This window comes from Mobula birostris, chromosome 28 (assembly GCF_030028105.1).
Source record: "Mobula birostris isolate sMobBir1 chromosome 28, sMobBir1.hap1, whole genome shotgun sequence".
NCBI classification, from domain to species: domain Eukaryota; kingdom Metazoa; phylum Chordata; class Chondrichthyes; order Myliobatiformes; family Myliobatidae; genus Mobula; species Mobula birostris.
The window spans coordinates 2,221,043-2,241,888 of NC_092397.1; the positions used below are offsets into that span (position 1 = coordinate 2,221,043).

Here is a 20,846-nt window from a genome sequence, read left to right on the forward strand (position 1 = left end):
TACCACAGGCGAGGTCCCCGATGACTGGTGAGTGGCTAATGTTGTTCCTTTATTTAAGAAGGGAACATGGGAAAATTCTGGGAACAATAGACCGGGGAGTCTCACATCAGTTGTAAAGAAATTGCTGGAGAAATTTCTCAGGGATAGGGTATATGAGCTTTTAGAAACCCAAGGTCAAATTAGGGAGAGCCAGCAGGGCTTCGTGCAGGGCAGGTTGTGTCTTACTAACTTGATTGAGTTTTTTGACAAGGTGACAAAAGAGATTGATGGATGTTGTCTACATGGATTTTAGTAAAGTGTTTGACAAAGTCCCTCATGGGAGGCTACCCCAGAAGATTAAGATGCATGGTGTCCATGGCTAATGAGCTGTTTGGAATCAGAATTAGCTTGCACAAAGAAGACAAAGGGTAGTGGTTGAAGGGACTTATTTTGAGCTGGAGGTCTGTAATTAGTCTGTTCCACAGGGAACAGCGCTGGGACCTCTGCTGTTTGCGATGTGTCAGTATACGAAGGGTGTGGGGGCTTTGGAGAGGGTGCAGGAGAGGTTCACCAGGATGCTGTCTGGATTAGAGGGCATGTGCTATCATGAGAGTCTGGAAAAACTTGGGTAGTTTTCTCTGGAGTGGCAAATGCTGAGGAGAGATCTGAAAGAGGTTGACGAGATTATGAACAGCATAGAGTAGACAGTGAGTATCTGTTTCCCCAGGATTGAAATATCCAATACCAGAGGGCATGCATTGAAGGTGAGAGGGGACAGGTTCAAAGGGGATGTGAGGGGTGAGTCTTTTACTCAGAGAGAGGTGGATGCCTGGAACGTGCTGCCTGGTATGTTGGTAGAGGCTTGTGCAGATGAAAGTAAGTTCAATTTTGACATTGACTCTAACAAGTGTATCTGTTGCCACCAGATTAAATGTTGCTGAAATTTGCTGATGCCAACCTGTACCCAAAGACTGCCGTCTCTCCACCTGAACTGAAGTCTCCCAGGTGATAGAGGTTCTCTGAAAGTGACCATCTCCCGGCCCACACGACGTGAACATGGGCTTTGAGGATATCCTGGAGAAGGTGGGAACTGTGGGCAGATTCCACGCCATTCACATTGCTCTCCTAGCTATTCCTCTTGCTATGCTGTCCACCCACAACCTCCTCCAGAACTTTGTGGCTGCCGTCCCCGACCACTGGTGCAGGGTGCGGTTGGGAACCGAGGGCTCGAGGTACCTCAATGTGACGGAGGAGCCTTTGAGGGAGGAGTTTCTCCGGGTGTTCCTGCCCATGGACCGGGAAGGGAGGCCGGACAAATGCCACATGTACGCCTCTCCGCAGTGGCATCTCCTGGGCACCAACGAGACGCAGGGCAACGGGAGCCAACCTGACACACAGGAATGCACCGATGGGTGGGTGTACGACCACTCCCAGTTCACAATGACGATCGTCACAGAGGTACGTTTAAGATGACTACTTTGCAAGCAGATCTCAGCTTAAGTCACATCACCCCTCCTGGGCCATTGGCCGCTTATAGTGGCTAACCAGAGTCCTCTGGCCTGGGCCACTCTTTCAAGTTGCCCCCAGGTGGAGCCCATTTTCTTTCTCCCTCAGGGACGAGGTCTTTGCAGATTGTTTGCGTTTCTGTAGCTCTGGGATTTTATGACGTGGGGTTGCTTGCTAATTGTCCAGCCCTCCTCCTTTTGCAGATGACCTCTGGACCGTCCATGGCCAAGTTTTGCAATCAGAAGGTCTGATCGAATTTGGGCAAGAGGGAGCCTGCTCTGCCTCAAAAACTTTTGCGTTAGTTGGCCAACCTTCCCCCGTTCAGAGAGCAGCGTCACAGGTGGGAAGTGGTGAAGGAGATGTGTGGTGCTCTGGTCTTCAGTAGTCAGGGCACTGAGTGCAGGGGATGGTACATTATGTTGGTGAGGCCATACTGGGAACGTTGTGCACAGTTTTGTTCAACCTGTTATGGGGAAGATGTTAACACAAGAGATTCTGTAGATGCTGGAAATCCAGACCAGGTGATTGGACCACGAGAGAAAGAGAAGGAGGAGTCCATTCCCCTCTCCTATCAGATTCCTTCTTCTTCATCCCTTTACCTTGTCCACCTATCACATCCCAGCTTCTTACTTCATAGCTCTCCCCACCCACCCACCTTCCTCCTCACCCTTGTGTTCCTCTTCACAAATTCCTTTCTCTGCCCCATCTCATTCCCTAATTGAAGATTTAGTTCCGTGTCTCATTCTCGAATAGGAGATCAAGTTCACCTCTGCAAAAACCTGCTATCCCCAATTATTGAATCCCCTATCTCTTCGTAGAGCCTCATTAACCTGTTCCAACTTTGCTTGCCTTTCCTAAACAGAAAGCAAGGATGGAAGGAATGAAGTTACCTGAAAAATCTACCTAGATCCTCTGGCACCTTTGCCAAAGTCTTTCTGAACCAAAGCCTCAACACTCCACTTTGACACTGGCCCACTCACACAGGGTCCACTCCCACAATGGCCGTCCACTAAACCTGAAATATAAAATCCTGAGGGGTTTAAATTAATGAATGCACACAGTCTTCCTCCCAGGATTGGGGAATCAGGAACCAAAGGGCACAGGTTTAAGGTGAGAGGGGAGAAATTTAGTAGGAACCTGAGGGGCAACTTCTTCACCCAGAGGGTGGTCCGTATATAGAATAAGCTGCCAGAGGAAGTGGTTGAGGCAGGTACATTAACAACATTTAAAAGACACTTGGACAGGTACTTGGATTGGAAAAGTTTACACCAGGGGTTCCCAACCTTTTTTATGCCATGGATCCCTACCATTAACTGAGGAATCCGTGGACCCCAGGTTAGGAATCCCTGGTTTAGAAGGATATGGGGCAAACGGGACCAGCTTAGATGGCATGCATTAGATGGGCCGAAGGTCCTTTTCTCTGCTGTGTGACTCCAGGAACTGTTGAGGGGGTGCTATCCAGGTATGCGGAGATGACAGTCACTACAGTAACTTCAAAGATCAACTTTATTCTCCGTGTACAGTTACGTACATCAGGGATTTGCTGTGGGGTGCTGTTCAGGGTGTGACATGTAACAAAAACAACAGTGTTCAACCGTTAGAGAGGAAAGAATTATACAACAGGTAGAGTTCGAGGTTAAAGTACAGATATGCAATAAAATGTGCTTAAGTACATAAATATAACATACTTAAATATGTAAATCCTCCGCCGAGCCTTTTTGTTATTGAAGAAGATCTAGTTCTCCAACATCACACGAGGTCCTGTGAAATATTGATGCCCAGGGACCTGAATGTCGAGGTGACGCTGACTGTAGAATTGTTGATGATGAGGGGGTGGAGAGGTGATACTTTTCTCATGAGGACATTCAGCTCTGGGAGGAAGGTGACAACCTCGCTCTCTCCTGCCAAAGAAAGGTCCCTGCATTCAAATGGTTTCTTTCTCTCCGTCTCTTTCGCTGGAGGAAGGTCCCTGCGTTCGAACTGGATATCTTTTTCCCTCTCACTCACTACTCTTGGGGGAAGGTCCCTGCATTTGAATGGTCTCTCTCACTCTCTGCTCCCGGAGGAAGGTGTCGGAGTCCTGCGTCTTGTGCAAGGTTTAATCAACACGGCGTGTGGATTGGACTCTAGTTCACGTTATGGTGTGTTTCTGGATTCTGGTCGCTCCTATTTTTTTGTTGCTATTTGGGTGATTTTGGTCCGGGCAGCCTGCAGAAAATGAGTGACAGAGCTAGACTGAACTGAATATGCCTGAGCTCTTTCCATTTTGTGTGTTTTATTTTGTGCTTCTGCTCTTTTCTTTCTTTTTTGCCATTTCCGCGATCTGTTCCTTTTCGCATGTTGGGGGGGGTGGAGTTTGATGTTTTTGATGCTTTATCTTTGAACAGGTTCCAGGTTTTTTTTTTGTTTCGTGGGTATCTGTGGGGAGGATGAACCCCAGGGCTGAATTCTACAAATCATGCAGTGTGGGAGAAAACAGAGCAGGCAGGGATCTGTGCTGGGCTGGGAGCTGGGGGCTGCCCTCCAGTGTTCACTCCCTGAAACACAAGCTGGCCAAGTGCGAGATGAGGAACTGCTGTGTATCTGTTCTTGCAGAAACGTGGCTCCGGGAGAACATCCCATCAACTTTCACCATTGATCTTCAGGGCCATAATTCTCAGAGACAGGTGCAGATATTATTTACTGTGACTGGCTGTGCTGGATTGTAACTCTCTGTGCTGTGCGTGTCTGTATATATCGTGGCTTGCAGCTTTGCCCTGGAGAAATGCTGTTTCGTTTAGCTGTGTACATGATATGGCTGACTGAGAAATCACTGCTAGGCAAGAGAACACACACACAGTCCCCCAGCCTCCCCGGCTGCCTGTCCTTCCGCTGGCTGAACACCGGAGGGCAGCACTGACGGGAGAGGCCAACCCCGCAACCGTGCTACACCAGCTCCGGCCTCCTCACACCCGGGCTGCGGCAGCAGGCCAGCCCGCCCCGGCTTCCGGCCTCCTCCCACCCGGGCTGCGGCAGCAGGGGAGCCCGCCCCCTCTGAGCCCCGAATCCTCCTCCTCTCGGCGGAACACTGGCATCTCCTTCTCCCAGCTGCCCGCGGGCTTTTCCTTCTCCGGCCGGATGCCGGCTTCACCTTTTAAAATCTGACCCCCGGCCATCTGTCGGCTTCTAAACCCCACAACATAAGAAATAGGAGCTGGAGTCGGCCATCCGGCCCGTCGAGCATGCTCTGTCATTCAATAAGATCATGGCTGATCTGTCTGTAAACTCAGCTCCATCTACCTGCCTTTTCCCCATAACCCTTTATTCCCCTACTATCTAAAAACCTATCTAACTGCATCTTAAATATATTTAGTGAAGAAGCCTCAACTGCTTCCCTGGGCAGAGAATTCCACAGATTCACCACTCTCTGGGAAAAACATTTTCTCCTCATCTCCGTCCTAAACCTTCTCCCCTGAATCTCCCCCTAGTTCTAGTCTCACCTACCAATGGAAACAACTTTCCTACTTCTATCTTATCTATCCCTTTCAAAATTTTGTATGTTTCTATAAGATCCCCTCTCATTCTTCTGAATTCCAGAGAGTATAGTCCCAGGCGACTCGATCTCTCCTCACAGGCCCCTGGAATCAACCTGGTGAACCTCCTCTGCACGGCCTCCAAAGCCAGTATATCCTTCCTCAAGTATGGAGACCAGAACTGTACACAGTACTCCAGGTGCGGCCTCACCAGTACCCTGTATAGTTGCAGCATGACCTCCCTGCTCTTGAATTTAATCCCTCTATCAATGAAGGCCAACATTCTGTTTACCTTCTTAATAACCTGTTGTACCTGCAAGCCAACTTTATTTGTGATTCATGCACAAGCACTCCCGAGTCCCTTGGCCGTCTCCCCCTCCCCCTCTGACTGGTCCACCAGCTCCAAACAACGAACAGATCACTGATGTGGTAGACCTACTGTAGTCATAGTCATACTTTATTGATCCCGGGGGAAATTGGTTTTCATTACAGTTGCACCATAAATAATTAAATAGTAATAAAACCATAAATAATTAAATAGTAATATGTAAATTATGCCAGGAAATAAGTCCAGGACCAGCCTATTGGCTCAGGGTGTCTGATCCTCCAAGGGAGGAGTTGTAAAGTTTGACGGCCACAGGCAGGAATGACTTCCTATGACGCTCTGTGCTGCATCTCGGTGGAATGAGTCTCTGGCTGAATGTACTCCTGTGCCCAACCAGTACATTATGTAGTGGATGGGAGACATTGTCCAAGATGGCATGCAACTTAGACAGCATCCTCTTTTCAGACACCACCGTGAGAGAGTCCAGTTCCATCCCCACAACATCACTGGCCTTACGGATGAGTTTGTTGATTCTGTTGGTGTCTGCTACCCTCAGCCTGCTGCCCCAGTACACAACAGCAAACATGATCACACTGGCCACAAAGGACTCGTAGAACATCCTCAGTATCATCCGGCAGATGTTAAAGTACCTCAGTCTCCTCAGGAAATAGAGACGGTTCTGACCCTTCTTGTAGACAGCCTCCGTGTTCTTTGACCAGTCCAGTTTATTGTCAATTTGTATCCCCAGGTATTTGTAATCCTCCACCATGTCCACACTGACCCCCTGGATGGGAACAGGGGTCACTGGTGCCTTAGCTCTCCTCAGGTCTACCACCAGCTCCTTAGTCTTTTTCACATTAAGCTGCAGATAATTCTGCTCACACCATGTGACAAAGTTTCTTACCGTAGCCCTGTACTGAGCCTCATCTCCCCTGCTGATGCATCCAACTATGGCAGTGTCATCAGAAAACTTCTGAAGATGGCAAGACTCTGTGCAGTAGTTGAAATCCGAGGTGTAAATGGTGAAGAGAAAGGGAGACAAGACAGTCCCCTGTGGAGCCCCAGTGCTGCTGATCACTCTGTCGGACACACGGTGTTGCAAGCACACGTACTGTGGTCTGCCAGTCAGGTAATCTGTACTGCTTGTTCCTGGAGAACAGTATAATTTACTATATAAAAAAAAACAATTTTTTTTTCTTTTTTTTTCCAAGGTTCAAGGTGGTGCATCAGGCCCATATGTCAAAGGATAAACTAGCACTTATTTTTTCCAACATTAAACCTATTTGTGACCGGTGTAATATTGAGGTGGCCACTTTAACTCGTATGTTTTGGTCTTGTATAAAGCTAGACAATTTTTGGAGAGATACTGTCTTTTTTTGGCTCTCCTCCATTATGTCCTGTTTAAGTTTAGAGAAAATCAGACGGACATTTGATCCGTCCTTTAAATTTGAGCAAATCTGGTGACCTTTTATTCAATATTTTCACTTGATTGATTACTCTTCCAATTATTACTTTTCGAAGTTTTAGATTTGAGCAGAAAGTCGTATCCTCAGAATGGACTGCCCAGTCCTCTTTGTTTTTCCTTTTTTTCTTATAGTGTAGTGGGGTTTTTTTCCCTTCTCATTTAAAAAATTTAAAGGTTTTTTTCTCTCTCTACGAATTGATAAGAGGAGAATTAGTTGTCTTTCTTTTTTTATATATATTACATATTTGCTTAAAACTATGTATGATTTTGCTAACATGTATTTCACTTTCTGTTCGTATTGTTATTGGTATATATATTTGAGATAATTCTCCTCTTATTTGTATATATGCTCTTTCTAAATCAATAAAAAGATTAATAAAGAAAGAGAAAAGAAAAAAAAATTTAAAAAGAAAAGGAGAATTCCACCCCTTTGATTGGTCCCCAAGAGGTTGTTGCATTCGAACATGCTGCCATCTTACCGAAAGTCCAGAAGTTCAGCTCCTGTTGCTTCTTACACTTGTTCAGCCGCTCTCTGAGTGTCTTGGCGGTGTTCTTGCTTTGGCAGTGGGACCTGGTGTGTAACCGTAAATCGCTGAGACACATGGTACAGTCTCTCTACATGGCTGGAATCCTGGTGGGATCTGTCATTCTCGGGAGGCTCTCCGACAGGTAAGGTTCTGGGAACGAGAGATTCATCCGAATCTCCTCATGGATTTTAGGAAGGCATTCGATAATGTTCCCCATGGTAGGATTATTCAAAAAGTCAGGAGGCATGGGCTCCAGGGAAGCTTCCAGATGAAGCTTGGCGACCTGTGGTGTTCCACAAGGGCCTGTTCTGAGACCATAAGCTCATAAGACGTAGGAGCAGAATGAGGCCATTCAGCCCATCAGGTCTGCTGTGCCACCCCATTACGGCTGATCCTGGATCCCACTCAACCCCACACACCTGCCTTCTCGCCATATCCTTTGATGCCCTGACCAATCAGGAAACTATCAACTTCCACTTTAAATATACATACTGTCTTGGCCTCCACCGCAGTCTATGACAGAGCATTCCACAGATTCAGAACCAGAATCAGGTTTATTATCAGGGGCATGTGCCGTGAAATTTGTTAACTTAGCAGCAGCAGTTCAATGCAATATATAATCTAGCAGAGAGAGAAAAAAATATATAAAATAAAACATAACAATAAATAAACAAGTAAATCAATTACATGTATTGAATAGATCATTTAAAATGTGGAAAAGTATAAATACTGTATATTAAAAAAGTGAGGTAGTGTCCAAAGCTTCAATCTCCATTTAGGAATCGAATGGCAGAGGGGAAGAAGCTGTTCCTGAATCGCTGAGTGTGTGCCTTCAGGCTTCTGTATCTCCTACCCGATGGTGACAGTGAGAAAAGGGCATGCCCTGGGTGCTGGAGGTCCTTAATAATGGACGCTGCCTTTCTGAGACACCGCTCCCTAAAGATGTCCTGGGTACTTTGTAGGCTAGTACCCAAGATGAAGCTGACTAGATTTACAACCTTCTGCAGCTTCTTTCAGTCCTGTGCAGTAGCCCCTCCATACCAGACAGTGATGCAGCCTGTCAGAATGCTCTCCACAGTACAACTATAGAAGTTTTTGAGTGTATTTGTTGACATGCCAAATCTCTTCAAACTCCTAATGAAGTATAGCCGCTGTCTTGCCTTCTTTATGACTACATCAATACATTGGGACCAGGTTAAATCCTCAGAGATCCTGACACCCAGGAACTTGAAACTGCTCACTCTCTCCACTTCTGATCCCTCTATGAGGATTATAATGTGTTCCTTCATCTTACCCTTCCTGAAGCTCTTCCACCTTACTGATGATGAGGGGTTGCTATGACACCACTCCACCAGTTGGCATATCTCACTCCTGTACGCCCTCTCGTCACCACCTGAGATTCTACCAACAATGGTTGTATCGTCAGCAAATTTATAGATGGTATTTGAGCTATGCCTATCCACACAGTCATGTGTATATAGAGAGTAGAGCAGTGGGCTAAGCACACACCCCTGAGGTGCACCAGTGTTGATTGTCAGCGAAGAGGATATGTTATCACCAATCTGCACAGACTGTGGTCTTCTGGTTAGGAAGTCAAGGATCCAATTACAGAGGGAGATACAGAGGCCCAGGTTCTGCAACTTCTGAATCAGGATTGTGGGAATGATGGTATTAAATACTGAACTATACTCAATGAACAGCATCTGATGTAGGTGTTTGTGTTGTCTAGGTGGCCTAAAGTCGTGTGAAGAGCCATGGAGATTGCATCTGCCGTTGACCTATTGTGGCGATAGGCAAACTGCAATGGCTCCAGGTCCTTGCTGAGGCAGCAGTTCAGTCTAGACATAAACAACGACTCAAAGCATTTCATCACTGTCAATAGTCATTAAGGCAGCCCACATGATTCTTCTTTGGCATTGGTATAATTGTTGCCTTTTTAAAGCAAGTGGGAACTTCTGCCTGTAGCAGTCAGAGGTTGAAAATGTCCTTGAATGCTCCTGCTAGTTGGTAGGCACAGGTTTTCAGAGCTTTACCAGGTACTCCATCGGGACCTCCTACCTTGTGAGGGTTCATTCTCTTTAAAGACAGTACTCTCTGGCTAAAAATATTCCTCCTTACCTCTGTTCTAAAAGGTTGCCCCTCAATTTTGAGACTGTGCCCTCTATATCTGGATGCTCCCACCATAGGAAGCATCCTCTCCTCATCCACCCTATCTAATTCTTTCAACATTTGGTAGGTTTCAAAGAGATCCTCCAGCATTCTTCTACATTCCAGTAGGTACAGGCCCAAAGTTGCCAAACACTCCCCTGTATCTTAATCCCTTCATTCCTGGAATCATCTTCGTGAACCTCCTCTGGGCTGTCTCCAAGGAAAACACATCCTTTTTGAAATATGGGACCCAAAACTGTTGACAATACTCCAAGTGCAGTCTGACTAGTGTCTTATCGAGTCTCAGCATCTTGCTTTTCTATTCCCACTGAAATAAATGACAACATTGCATTTGCCTTCTTTACCACAGACTCAACCTGTCAATGAACCTTCTGGGAGTCTTGCAGGAGGACTCCCAAGTTCCTCAGCACCTCTGATGTTGGAACTTTCTCCTCATTTAGATAATAGCCCGCACTATTGTTCCTTTTGTGGCGACCCACTTTCTGGCACACACGAACCGGCTCACAACAGCCCGCGCAGGCAGTGGGCCGGCCCCAAAAAGGGCGCCAGGCCATCCTCACCAGCAGGGGGAAAATCCCGCGCGTGGAAAGGGTCTCCCACAGCAGTCCCACCCAGGGAGGGCGGGAACGGGAAGGCTTTAAAGCGGGCCGCGAAGTTTGAATAAATCTTTTTCATCGCAACTCTAACTCCCCGACTCCGTGCGGTTATTCTAGCGCTGTGTGTAGCACACCGCTACAATTGGTGACCCCGACGGCCCAAACGATATTTGGACCAGAGATGACCGACGCTGCATCTGTTCACGCAGTTTCGTTAAAACTGCCAAGCTTCTGGACGCTGCGACCCCAATTATGGTTCGAACAAGCAGAAGCACAATTCCACATTCGGCAGATATGTCCACTCGCTACTACTACGTGCTGAGCTCACCCGAGCAGGAGACAGCTGCACAAGTTGAGGAGTTTATACAGTCGCCCCCAGAGGACGGCAAATACACAGCATTCAAAGCCCTGCTCATAAGGACTTTCCGACTCTCACGACGCGAACGAGCACGCCGCTTAATGCACCTGGATGGTTTGGGAGACAGGCCGCCGTCAGCATTAATGAACGAGATGCTGGCCCTGGCTGAAGGACACAAACCCTGCCTCATGTTTGAGCAGGCGTTCCTAGAGCAACTGCCCGAGGACATACGCCTGCTGCCGTCCGACACAGATTTCAGCAACCCCCGGGAGGTGGCGGCCCGGGCTGATGTGCTGTGGAATGCCAGGAAAGAGAGAGGGGCATCCGTCGCACAGATCACCAAGCCCCGTGCCCAGCGACAGACCAGACCAGGCCCGGCAGCAAAGCCTACAAAACCCGGCGACGGGAGTGAGGAGCCCAACGAACAATGGTGTTTCTACTACCAGCGGTGGGGCACAGAGGCCCGCCGCTGCAGACCACCCTGCAAATTCCCGGGAAATGCCAGGGCCAGCCGCCGATAATGGCTACGGCGGCTGGCCATCAGGACAGCCTCCTGTACGTCTGGGACAAGCAGTCGGGACGCCGCTTTTTGGTCGACACCGGAGCGGAGATCAGCGTCTTACCTCCAACACCCGCAACAGAGAACCGGGACCCACCCTGGGGGCCGCTAATGGCAGCCAAATACGAACCTACGGCACCCGCACGGTGCGGCTACAGTTCAGCTCCAGCCGGTTCACGTGGGACTTCACACTGGCCGCCGTGGCCCAACCACTGCTGGGGGCAGATTTTCTACGAGCCCACAGCCTGCTGGTCGACCTGCAAGGGAAGCGATTAGTCCACGCCAAGACTTTTCAAACGTTCTCCCTGGGTGAAGCACAGTTGCCAGCCCCACACCTGGACTCCATCACGCTGTCCGACGACGAATTCACCAGGGTCCTGGCGGATTTCCCATCAGTTCTGACACCGCAGTTCACGGCAGCCATGCTCAGACACGGAGTACAGCACCACATCCCGACCCAGGGACCACCCCTCCACGCCCGTGCTCGAAGGCTTCCACCGGACAAGCTCCGACTGGCGAAGGAGGAGTTCAAGAAGATGGAGGAATTAGGGATCATACGATGGTCCGACAGCCCATGGGCCTCCCCCCTTCACATGGTGCCCAAGGCAACGGGGGGCTGGAGACCATGCGGTGACTACCGCAGACTGAACGAGGCTACAACGCCAGACCGCTACCCTGTGCCGCACATTCAAGACTTCGCAGCAAAGCTACACGGCGCAAGGACCTTTTCCAAGGTAGACCTCGTCCGGGGATACCATCAAATCCCTGTACATCCGGACGACATCCCCAAAACAGCACCTATCACCCCGTTCGGACTTTTCGAATTCCTTCGAATGCCGTTTGGTCTAAAGAATGCCGCACAGACTTTCCAGCGGCTAGTGGACGCGGTGGGACGCGACCTGGACTTTGCATTCATCTATTTGGACGACATCCTCATAGCCAGCAGTAGTCGGCAGGAGCATCTGTCCCACCTCCGCCAGCTCTACTCCCTCCTGAGCGAATTCGGCCTTACAATCAACCCAGCCAAATGCCAGTTCGGACTCGACACCATCGACTTCCTGGGCCACAGGATTACTAAAGACGGGGCAACCCCGCTGCCCGCCAAGGTAGACGCGGTCCACAACTTCCCCCAACCCAACACAATCAAAGGCCTGCAGAAATTCGTGGGTATGGTGAATTTTTACCACTGTTTCCTCCCCTCAGCAGCCCGAACCATGCGCCCCCTGTTCACCCTGATGTCGGGTAAGGGCAAGGACATTACCTAGGATGAAGAGGCCGCAACCGCTTTCGTTAAAACCAAAGAAGCCTTGGCAAACGCCGCGATGCTAGTGCACCCCAGAACGGACGTTCCTACTGCCCTCACGGTAGACGCATCCAACACAGCGGTCGGTGGAGTGCTGGAACAACTCATCGAGGGTCGCTGGCAACCCCTGGCGTTCTTCAACAAACACCTACGACCACCCGAACTCAAATACAGTGCTTTCGACCGGGAGCTATCGGCACTGTACCTGGCAATCCGGCATTTCAGGTACTTCTTAGAAGGTAGGCCCTTCACCGCGTTCACAGACCACAAACCGCTTACCTTTGCGTTCACTAAGGTGTCCGACCCCTGGTCGTCCCGCCAGCAGCGACATCTGTCCTACATCTCCGAGTACACAACGGACATCCGGCATGTCTCTGGAAAGGACAACGTCGTGGCGGACGCACTTTCCAGACCTACTAGACAGGCCCTGTCCCAGGGGGTGGACTATGCAGCGCTGGCAGAGGCACAGCAGGCAGACACCGAGATCCCCAGTTACAGGACTGCAGTCTCCGGTTTACAGCTTCAAGACCTCCTCGTAGGCCCACGTGAGAGAACCCTACTATGTGACATAGCTACCGGCCAACCCCGCCCCGTCGTCCCAGCAGCCTGGCGCCGGCGGGTTTCCAAATCCATTCACAACTTAGCGCACCCCTCCATCAGGACAACCGTCCGGCTGGTCGCCAACAGGTTCGTGTGGCATGGGCTTCGTAAACAGGTCAGGGAATGGGCCAAAACGTGCATGCAGTGCCAAACGGCCAAGGTGCAGCGGCACACCAAGGCTCCGCCGCAGCGGTTCGAACCCACCCGCCGGAGGCTCGACCACATCAATGTGGATATCGCGGGGCCCCTGCCAGTGTCGCGAGGAGCGCGGTACCTCCTAACAATGATAGACCGCTTCACCAGATGACCAGAGGCAGTCCCGCTCACCGACACCACCTCCGAATCCTGTGCCCGAGCACTGATCGCAACCTGGGTAGCACGCTTTGGGGTACCAGCCCACATTACCTCCGACAGGGGCGCCCAGTTCACTTTCAGCCTGTGGTCAGCTATGGCCAGCCTTCTAGGAACACAGCTACACCACACAACTGTCTACCACCCACAGTCGAACGGACTAGTGGAGCGTTTCCACTGTCACCTGAAATCGGCTCTCATGGCCCGCCTGGAGGGGCCTAACTGGGTGGATGAGCTTCCCTGGGTCCTGCTCGGAATCCGCACGGCGCCCAAGGAGGATCTGCACACCTCGTCGGCCGAGTTGGTGTACGGCGCACCCCTGGTCGTCCCAGGAGAGTTCATACCAGCCCCAAGGGGTCAAGAGGAAGAACCCACAGCAGTCCTGGACAGACTACGGGAGAGGCTCGGTAACCTGGCCCCCATCCTCACTTCACAGCACGGACAGAGCCCGACCTGTGTACCCAAAGACCTGCAGAACTGTAAGTTTCTTTTTGTACGACGGGGCAGACACCGGGCACCGCTACAGCGGCCCTACGAGGTGATCAGGAACAACGGGTCCACGTTCGTGCTGGACATTGGGGGGAGAGAGGAGGTTTTCACGGTGGACCGACTCAAACCGGCCCATGTGGACTTGGCGCAACCGGTCCAGGCTCAAGCACCATGGCGCAGGGGCAGACCTCCCAAACAGAGGCCGATCCAGACTGTGGACATTGGGGGAGGTATCGCCGGTTCTGGGGGGGGGGGGGTTATGTGGCAACCCACTTTCTGGCACACACGAACCGGCTCACAACAGCGTGCGCAAGCAGAGGGCCGGCCCCAAAAAGGGCGCCAGGCCATCTTCACCAGCAGGGGGAAAATCCCGCGCGCAGAAAGGGTCTGGGAATATGCATTCCCCACAGCAGTCCCGCCCAGGGAGGACGGGAACGGGAAGGCTTTAAAGCAGGCCGCGAAGTCTGAATAAATCTCTTTCATCGCAACTCTAACTCACCGACTCCGTGTGGTTATTCTAACGCTGTGTGTAGCACACCGCTACACTTTTACCTAAACGCATTGTCGTTCATTTCCCAACTCTGTATTCCATCTGCCACTTTTTTGCCCGTTCTTCCAATTCGTCTAAGTCCTGCTGCACATTGCTTCCTCAGCACTACCTACCCCTCCACCTATCTTCGTATCATCCACAATCTTTTCCACAAAGCCATCAATTCCATTATCTAAATCATTGACAAACAATGTGAAAAGTAACGGTCGCAATACTAACCCCTGTGGAACACCACTAGTCACTGGCAGACAACCTGAAAAAGCCCCTTTTATTCCCACTCGCTGCCTCCTGGCTGGTCAGCCATTCCTCTGTCCATGTCAGAGGATTTTATCTTGTTAAGCAGCCTCATGTGTGGCACTTTCTCAAATGCCTTCTGAAAATCCAAGTAAATGATATCCGCTGTCTCTCTGTTGTCCACCCTGCTGGTTACTTCCTTGAAGAACTCTAACAGATTTGTCAGGCAGGATTTTCCTTTACAGAAACCATGCTGACTTTGACTTAATTTATAATTAGTCTCCAAGTACCTCAAAAGCTCATCCTTAAAATTAACTCCAAAACTTTCCCGCTGAGGTTGGGCTAACTGACTTCTCATTTCTAAAGTTCAGCACAGCATTGTGGGCCAAGGGTCTGATTGTGCTGTAGGGTTTCAATGTTAATTTCCTTTCTCCCTTCTTGAAGAGCGGAGTGGACATTTGCAATCTTCCAGTCCTCCGGGACCATGCCAGAATCAACTGATTCTCGAAAGTTCATGACAAATGCATCTGTTCTCTCTTCAGCAACCTCTCTCAGGACGCTGGGATGTTGTCCATCTGGTCCAGGAGACTTATCCTCCTTAAGACCTTTGAGTTTACCTGGCCTTTTTCCTTTGTAGTAGCAATGGCACTCACTCCCTGACAGTCACAGACATCTGGCATATCCTCTTCCATAGTGAAGACTGATGCAAAGTACCCATAAAGTTCATCTGCCATTTCTTTGTCCCCCATTACTACCTCACCAGCATCATTTTCCGGTGGTCCAATATCAACGCTCACCTCCCTTTTATTCTTTATATAACTGAAAAAAGTACTATCCTGCTTTAATTTATTGGCTAGTTTGCCCTCATAGTTCATCTTTTCCCATTTTATAGATTGTTTTAGTTGCCTTTTGTTAGATTTTAAAAGCTTCCCAACCATCTAACTTCCCACTCACTTTTGCTACCTTATTTGCCCTTTCCTTGGCTTATACGTAATCCTTAACTTCCCTTGTCAGCCACAGTTGCCTTACCCTGCCGTTTGAGAACAACTTCTGTGGGATATATCTATCCTGCACCTTATGAACTATTCCATCTCTACTCTGACGACATCCCCACCAGTATCCTCCTCCAATCCGCCTGGGCAAGCTCCTCTCTCATGCCTCTGTAATTCTCTTTATTCCATTGTGATAGTGATAGATCTGATTTAATGCTTCTCCCTCTCAAATTGCAGTACGAGTTCATACGATCACTGCCTGCTAAACTATGGTAAGGTTCCTAATCAGATCATGGTCATCATACAACACCCAGTCTAAGACGGCCTTTCCCCGAGTAGGCTCAAGCACAAGCTGCTCTAAAAAGCCACCTCAAAGGCGCTCAACAAATTCCCTCTCTTGTGATCTAACACGAACTTGATTCCCCTTGCATACTGAAGTCCCCCATTACAATTGTGACATTACCCTTATTACATGCCCTTTCAATCTCAACCCCACATTTTGGCTACTATTTGGAGGCCGACATATGATTCCCATAATTTTTTTTTCTACCCTTGCAGTTTCTTAACTCCACCCATAAAGATTCAAAATCCTTTGACCCTATGTCACCTCTTTCTAAAGATGTAATTCCATCTCTTACTAACAGAGCCACACCACCGTCCATGCCTTCCTGCCTGTTCTTTCTATACAAAGCTCCTTTGATGTTAAACTCCCAACTATGGCCTTCTTTCAGCCTCGATTTAGTGATGCCCACAACATCATACTGACCAATCTCTAATTGTGCCATGAGTTCATCCACCTTCTTCCGAATGCTACACGCATTTAAATACAGCACCTTCAGTCCTGCATTCTTCGCGCTTTTGAATTTTGCCTCTGTGGTACAATTTAACTCTGTGCTCTGTCTGCATTTAGAAACATAGAAAACCTACAGCACAATACAGGCCCTTCGGCCCACAAAGATGTGCCGAACATGTCCTTACCTTAGAAATTACCTAGGCTTACCCATAGCCCTCTATTTTTCTGAGCTCCATGTACCTGTCAGGAGTCTCTTAAAATACCCTATCGTTACTGCCTCCACCACCGTCGTCTGCAGCCCATTCCACACATTCACCACTCTCTGCATAAAAAAACTTACCCCTGTCATCTCCTCTGTACCTACTTCCAAGCACCTAAAAACTGTGTCCTCTCATGCTAGTCATTTCAGCCCTAGGAAAAAGCATCTGACTATCCACACGATCAATGCCTCTCATCATCTTATACACCTCTATCAGGTCATATCTCATCTTCCGTTTCTCCAAGGAGAAAAGGCCGAGTTCACTCAACCTATTCTCATAAGGCATGTTCCCCAATCCAGGCAACATCCTTGTAAATCTCCTCTGCACCCTTTCTATGGTTTCCACATCCTTCCTGTAGTGAGACGACCAGACCTGAGCACAGTACTCCAAGTGTGGTCTGACCGGGGTCCTATATAGCTGCAACATTACCTCTCGGCTCCTAATCATTTGTACCCAGTCATGGGCTTGTCCTTCCTTACATTCATGTTGCACCCATCATCTACTTGTAAACCTGCTGGCTCATCCTCAGCTCTATCATCCTGGTTCCCACCCCCCCGCCATATTTGTTTAAACCACTCCCAAAAGATCTAGTAAACCTGCCTGCAAGGATATTGGTCCCCCTCAGATTCAAGTGCAACCTGTTCCTTTTGTGCAGCTCACACCTGCCCCAGGAGAGTTCCCAACTGTCACGAAATCTGAATTGCTGCCCCCGTTCCAATTCTTCAGCCACACATTTACCTGCCACCTCATCCTATTCCTATCCTCACTATCGTGTGGCACAGTCACCAATCATGAGGTTAGACCACAAGACCATAAGGTATAGGAGCAGAAGTAGGCCATACAGCCCATCGAGTCTGCTTCGCCATTTAATCATGGGCTGATCCGCTTCATCCATTCATCCCCACTCCCGTGCTTTCACTCCATACCCTTTGATGCCCTGGATAATCAAGAACACATCTCTGCCTTAAATACACCCAATGACTTGGCCTCCATAGCCACTCGTGGCAACAAATCCCACAGATTTACTACCCTCTGACGAATGTAATTTCTCCGCATCTCAGTTCTAAAAGGACATCCTTCAATTCTGAAGTCGTACCCCCTTGTCCTAGACTCCCCTACCATGGGAAATAACTTTTCCATATCTAATCAGTTCAGGCCTTTTAACATTCGGAATGTTTCTATGAGATTCCCCCCTCATTCTCCTGAACTCCAGGGAATACAGCCCAAGAGCAGCCAGACGATCCTCATACAGTAACCCTTTCATTCCTGGAGTCATTCTCGTGAATCTTCTCCGAACTCTCTCCAATGTCAGTATATCCTTTCTAAAATAAGGAGCCCAAAACTGCACACAGTACTCCAAGTGTGGTCTCACGAGTACCTTATAGAGCCTCAACATCACATCCCTGCTCTTATATTCTGTACCTCTAGAAATGAATGCTAACATTGCATTTGCCTTCTTCACCACCGACTCAACCTGGAGGTTAACCTTCAGGGTATCTTGCACAAGGACTCCCAAGTCCCTTTGCATCCCTACATTTTGTATTCTCTCCCCATCTAAGTAATAGTCTGCCTGTTTATTTCTTCCACCAAAGTGCATGACCATACACTTTCCAAAATTGTATTTCATTTGCCACTTCTTTGCCCAATTCCCTAAACTATCTGAGTCTCTCTGCAGGCTCTCTGTTTCCTCAACACTACTCACTCCTCCACCTATCTTTGTATCATTGGCAAATTTAGCCACAAGTCCATTAATCCCATAGTCCAAATCATTGACATACATTGTAAAAAAGCAGCGGTTCCAACACCGACCCCTGTGGAACCCCACCGGTAACCGGCAGCCAGCCAGAATAGGATCCCTTTATTCCCACTCCCCGTTTTCTGCCGACCAGCCAATGCTCCACCCATGCTAGTAACTTCCCTGTAATTCCATGGGTTATTATCTTGCTGAGCAGCCTCATGTGTGGCACCTTGTCAAAGACCTTCTGAAAACCCAAGTACACCATGTCTACTGCATCTCCTTTGTCTACCCTGCTTGTAATTTCCTCAAGGAATTGCAGTAGGTTTGTCAGGCAGGATTTTCCTTTCAGGAAACCATGCTGGCTCTGGCCTATCTTGTCATGTGCCTCCAGGTACTCCGTAATCTCATCCCTAACAATCGATTCCAACAACTCCCCAACCACTGATGTCAGGCTAACAGGTCTATAGTTTCCTTTCTGCTGCCTCCCACCCTTTTTAAATAGCGGAGTAACATTTGCAATTTTCTGGTACAATGCCAGAACCTATCGATTCTTGAAAGATTATCGGTTAATGTCTCCACAATCTCTCCAGCTACTTCCTTCAGAACCCAAGGGTGCATTCCATCAGTTCCAGGAGATTTATCCACTCTCAGACTATTAAGCTTCCTGAGCACTTTCTCAGTCATAATTTTCACTGCACAAACTTCATTTCCCTGACACTCTTGAATGTCTGGTATACTGCAGACATCTTCCATTGTGAAGACTGATGCAAAATACACATTCAGTTCCTCTGCCATCACCGCATCTGTCATTACAATATCAACAGTGTCATTTTCTATTGGTCCTATATGTACCCTCGACTCTCTTTTACCCTTTATATACCGAAAAAAAGCTTTTAGTTTCTTCTTTGATATTGGTTGGCAGCTTCCTCTCATAATTCATCTTTTCCTTCCGAATGACCTTCTTAGTTCCCTTCCCAATCCTCTATCTTCCCACTAGCTCTGGCTTCCTCGTATGCCCTCTCTTTTGCTTTTACTTTGGCTCTGACTTCACTTGTCAGCCACGGTAGTGTCCTTCTTCCCTTTGAAAATTTCTTCTTCTTTGGAATATATCTGTCTTGCACTTCCCTCATTTTTTTACAGAAACTCCAGCCATTGCTGCTCTGCTGTCTTTCCTACAAATGTTCTTTTCCAGTCAACTTCAGCCAGTTCCCCTCTCATGCCATTGTAATTTCCTTTATTCCACTGAAATACCGACACATTGGATTTTATTTTTCCCTCTCAAATTTCAATGTGAACTTGATCATATTGTGATCACTCTTCCCTAAGGATTCCTTAACCTTAATCTCTCTTATCACCTCCAGATCATTGCACTACACCCAATCCAGCACAGCCGATACCCTAGTGGGCTCAACAACAAGCTGTTCGAAAAAGCCATCCCTTAGACATTCTACATATTCTCTCTCTTGAGGTCCAGTACTGACCTGGTTTTGCCAATCCACTTTCATGTTAAAATCCCCAACAATTATCATGACATTGCCTTTCTGACATGCCTTATCTATCTCCTGCTGTAACTTGTAATCCACATCCTGGCTGCTGTTTGGAGGTCTACCCTTGAGGTCCTGCTTCTCAACTTCCTTCCTAACTTGGAGATTTTCACATGAAAGTGGATTGGGAAAACTGGACCTCAAGAGAGAGAATATGTAGAATGTCTAAGGGATGGCTTTTCTCCTTGTGCCTATTTAAGAGTTTCCTAAACGTCCCTAATGTATCTGCCTCTACCACCAACCCTGGCAGGGCGTTCCACACACCCAACACTCGCTGCGTAAAAAAACGTACCTCTGACATCCCCACCCCACTATACTTCCCCCTCCCCCCCCCCCCCCCAAGCACATAAAATTATTCCTCCTCATATTAGCCATTTCCACACCGGGAAAAAGTTTCTGCCCATCCACTCGATCATCTTGTACACCTCTATCCTCTCTTCCTCCTTCACTCCAAAGAAATGGTCTTACGGTCTTCCTTCTTTCTTTGTCTTCTTTCCCCACTTCATTTCCAGCCCCGGTGAAGGGTCTTGCCCCAAAACCTTATTTCTTTCCATAGATGCTGCCTGACCTGCTGAGTTCCTCCAGCAGTTCATGTGTGTGTGTTGTTCTGAATTTCCAGCATTTGCAGAATCTCTCATGTTTAGGTAGCGAGGTGAGATGTCTTACCCGGTGCTTTTGGTTGCCAGGTACGGGCGGCGGACAGTCCTACTGTCGTCCCACCTACTGCAGGCGGTTTCCGGGACGTGTGGCGCCTTCTCCTCCTCCTTCCCACTCTACTGCTTCTGGAGGGTCCTGTCAGGAATAGCGGTGTCAGGGATAATACTCAACACAGTATGCCTGGGTGCGTGAGACCATACGACCAGAATTCAGCTGTTGACCCATGCTCCCCTTCCATCATGACTGATTTACTAACCCTCTCAACTCCATTCTCCTGCCTTCTCCCCGTAGCCTTTAACACCCAGACCGATCAAGAACCTATCAACCTCCACCATAAAT

The 20,846-nt window shown here is 48.6% G+C and overlaps 1 protein-coding gene across 1 annotated transcript in view; it reads left to right on the plus strand.

Annotated features, from left to right (window-relative positions):
* The first annotated feature begins 1,035 nt into the window (after positions 1 to 1,035).
* Positions 1,036 to 20,846, plus strand: part of LOC140188839 (solute carrier family 22 member 6-A-like) — a 57,467-nt gene continuing 37,656 nt past the window's right edge. Inside the window, exons 1-3 of the mRNA XM_072245491.1 lie at positions 1,036 to 1,437; positions 7,353 to 7,456; positions 20,537 to 20,691. Coding sequence (XP_072101592.1) covers positions 1,036 to 1,437; positions 7,353 to 7,456; positions 20,537 to 20,691 — 661 coding nt within the window. The remainder of the gene's footprint in view (positions 1,438 to 7,352; positions 7,457 to 20,536; positions 20,692 to 20,846) is intronic.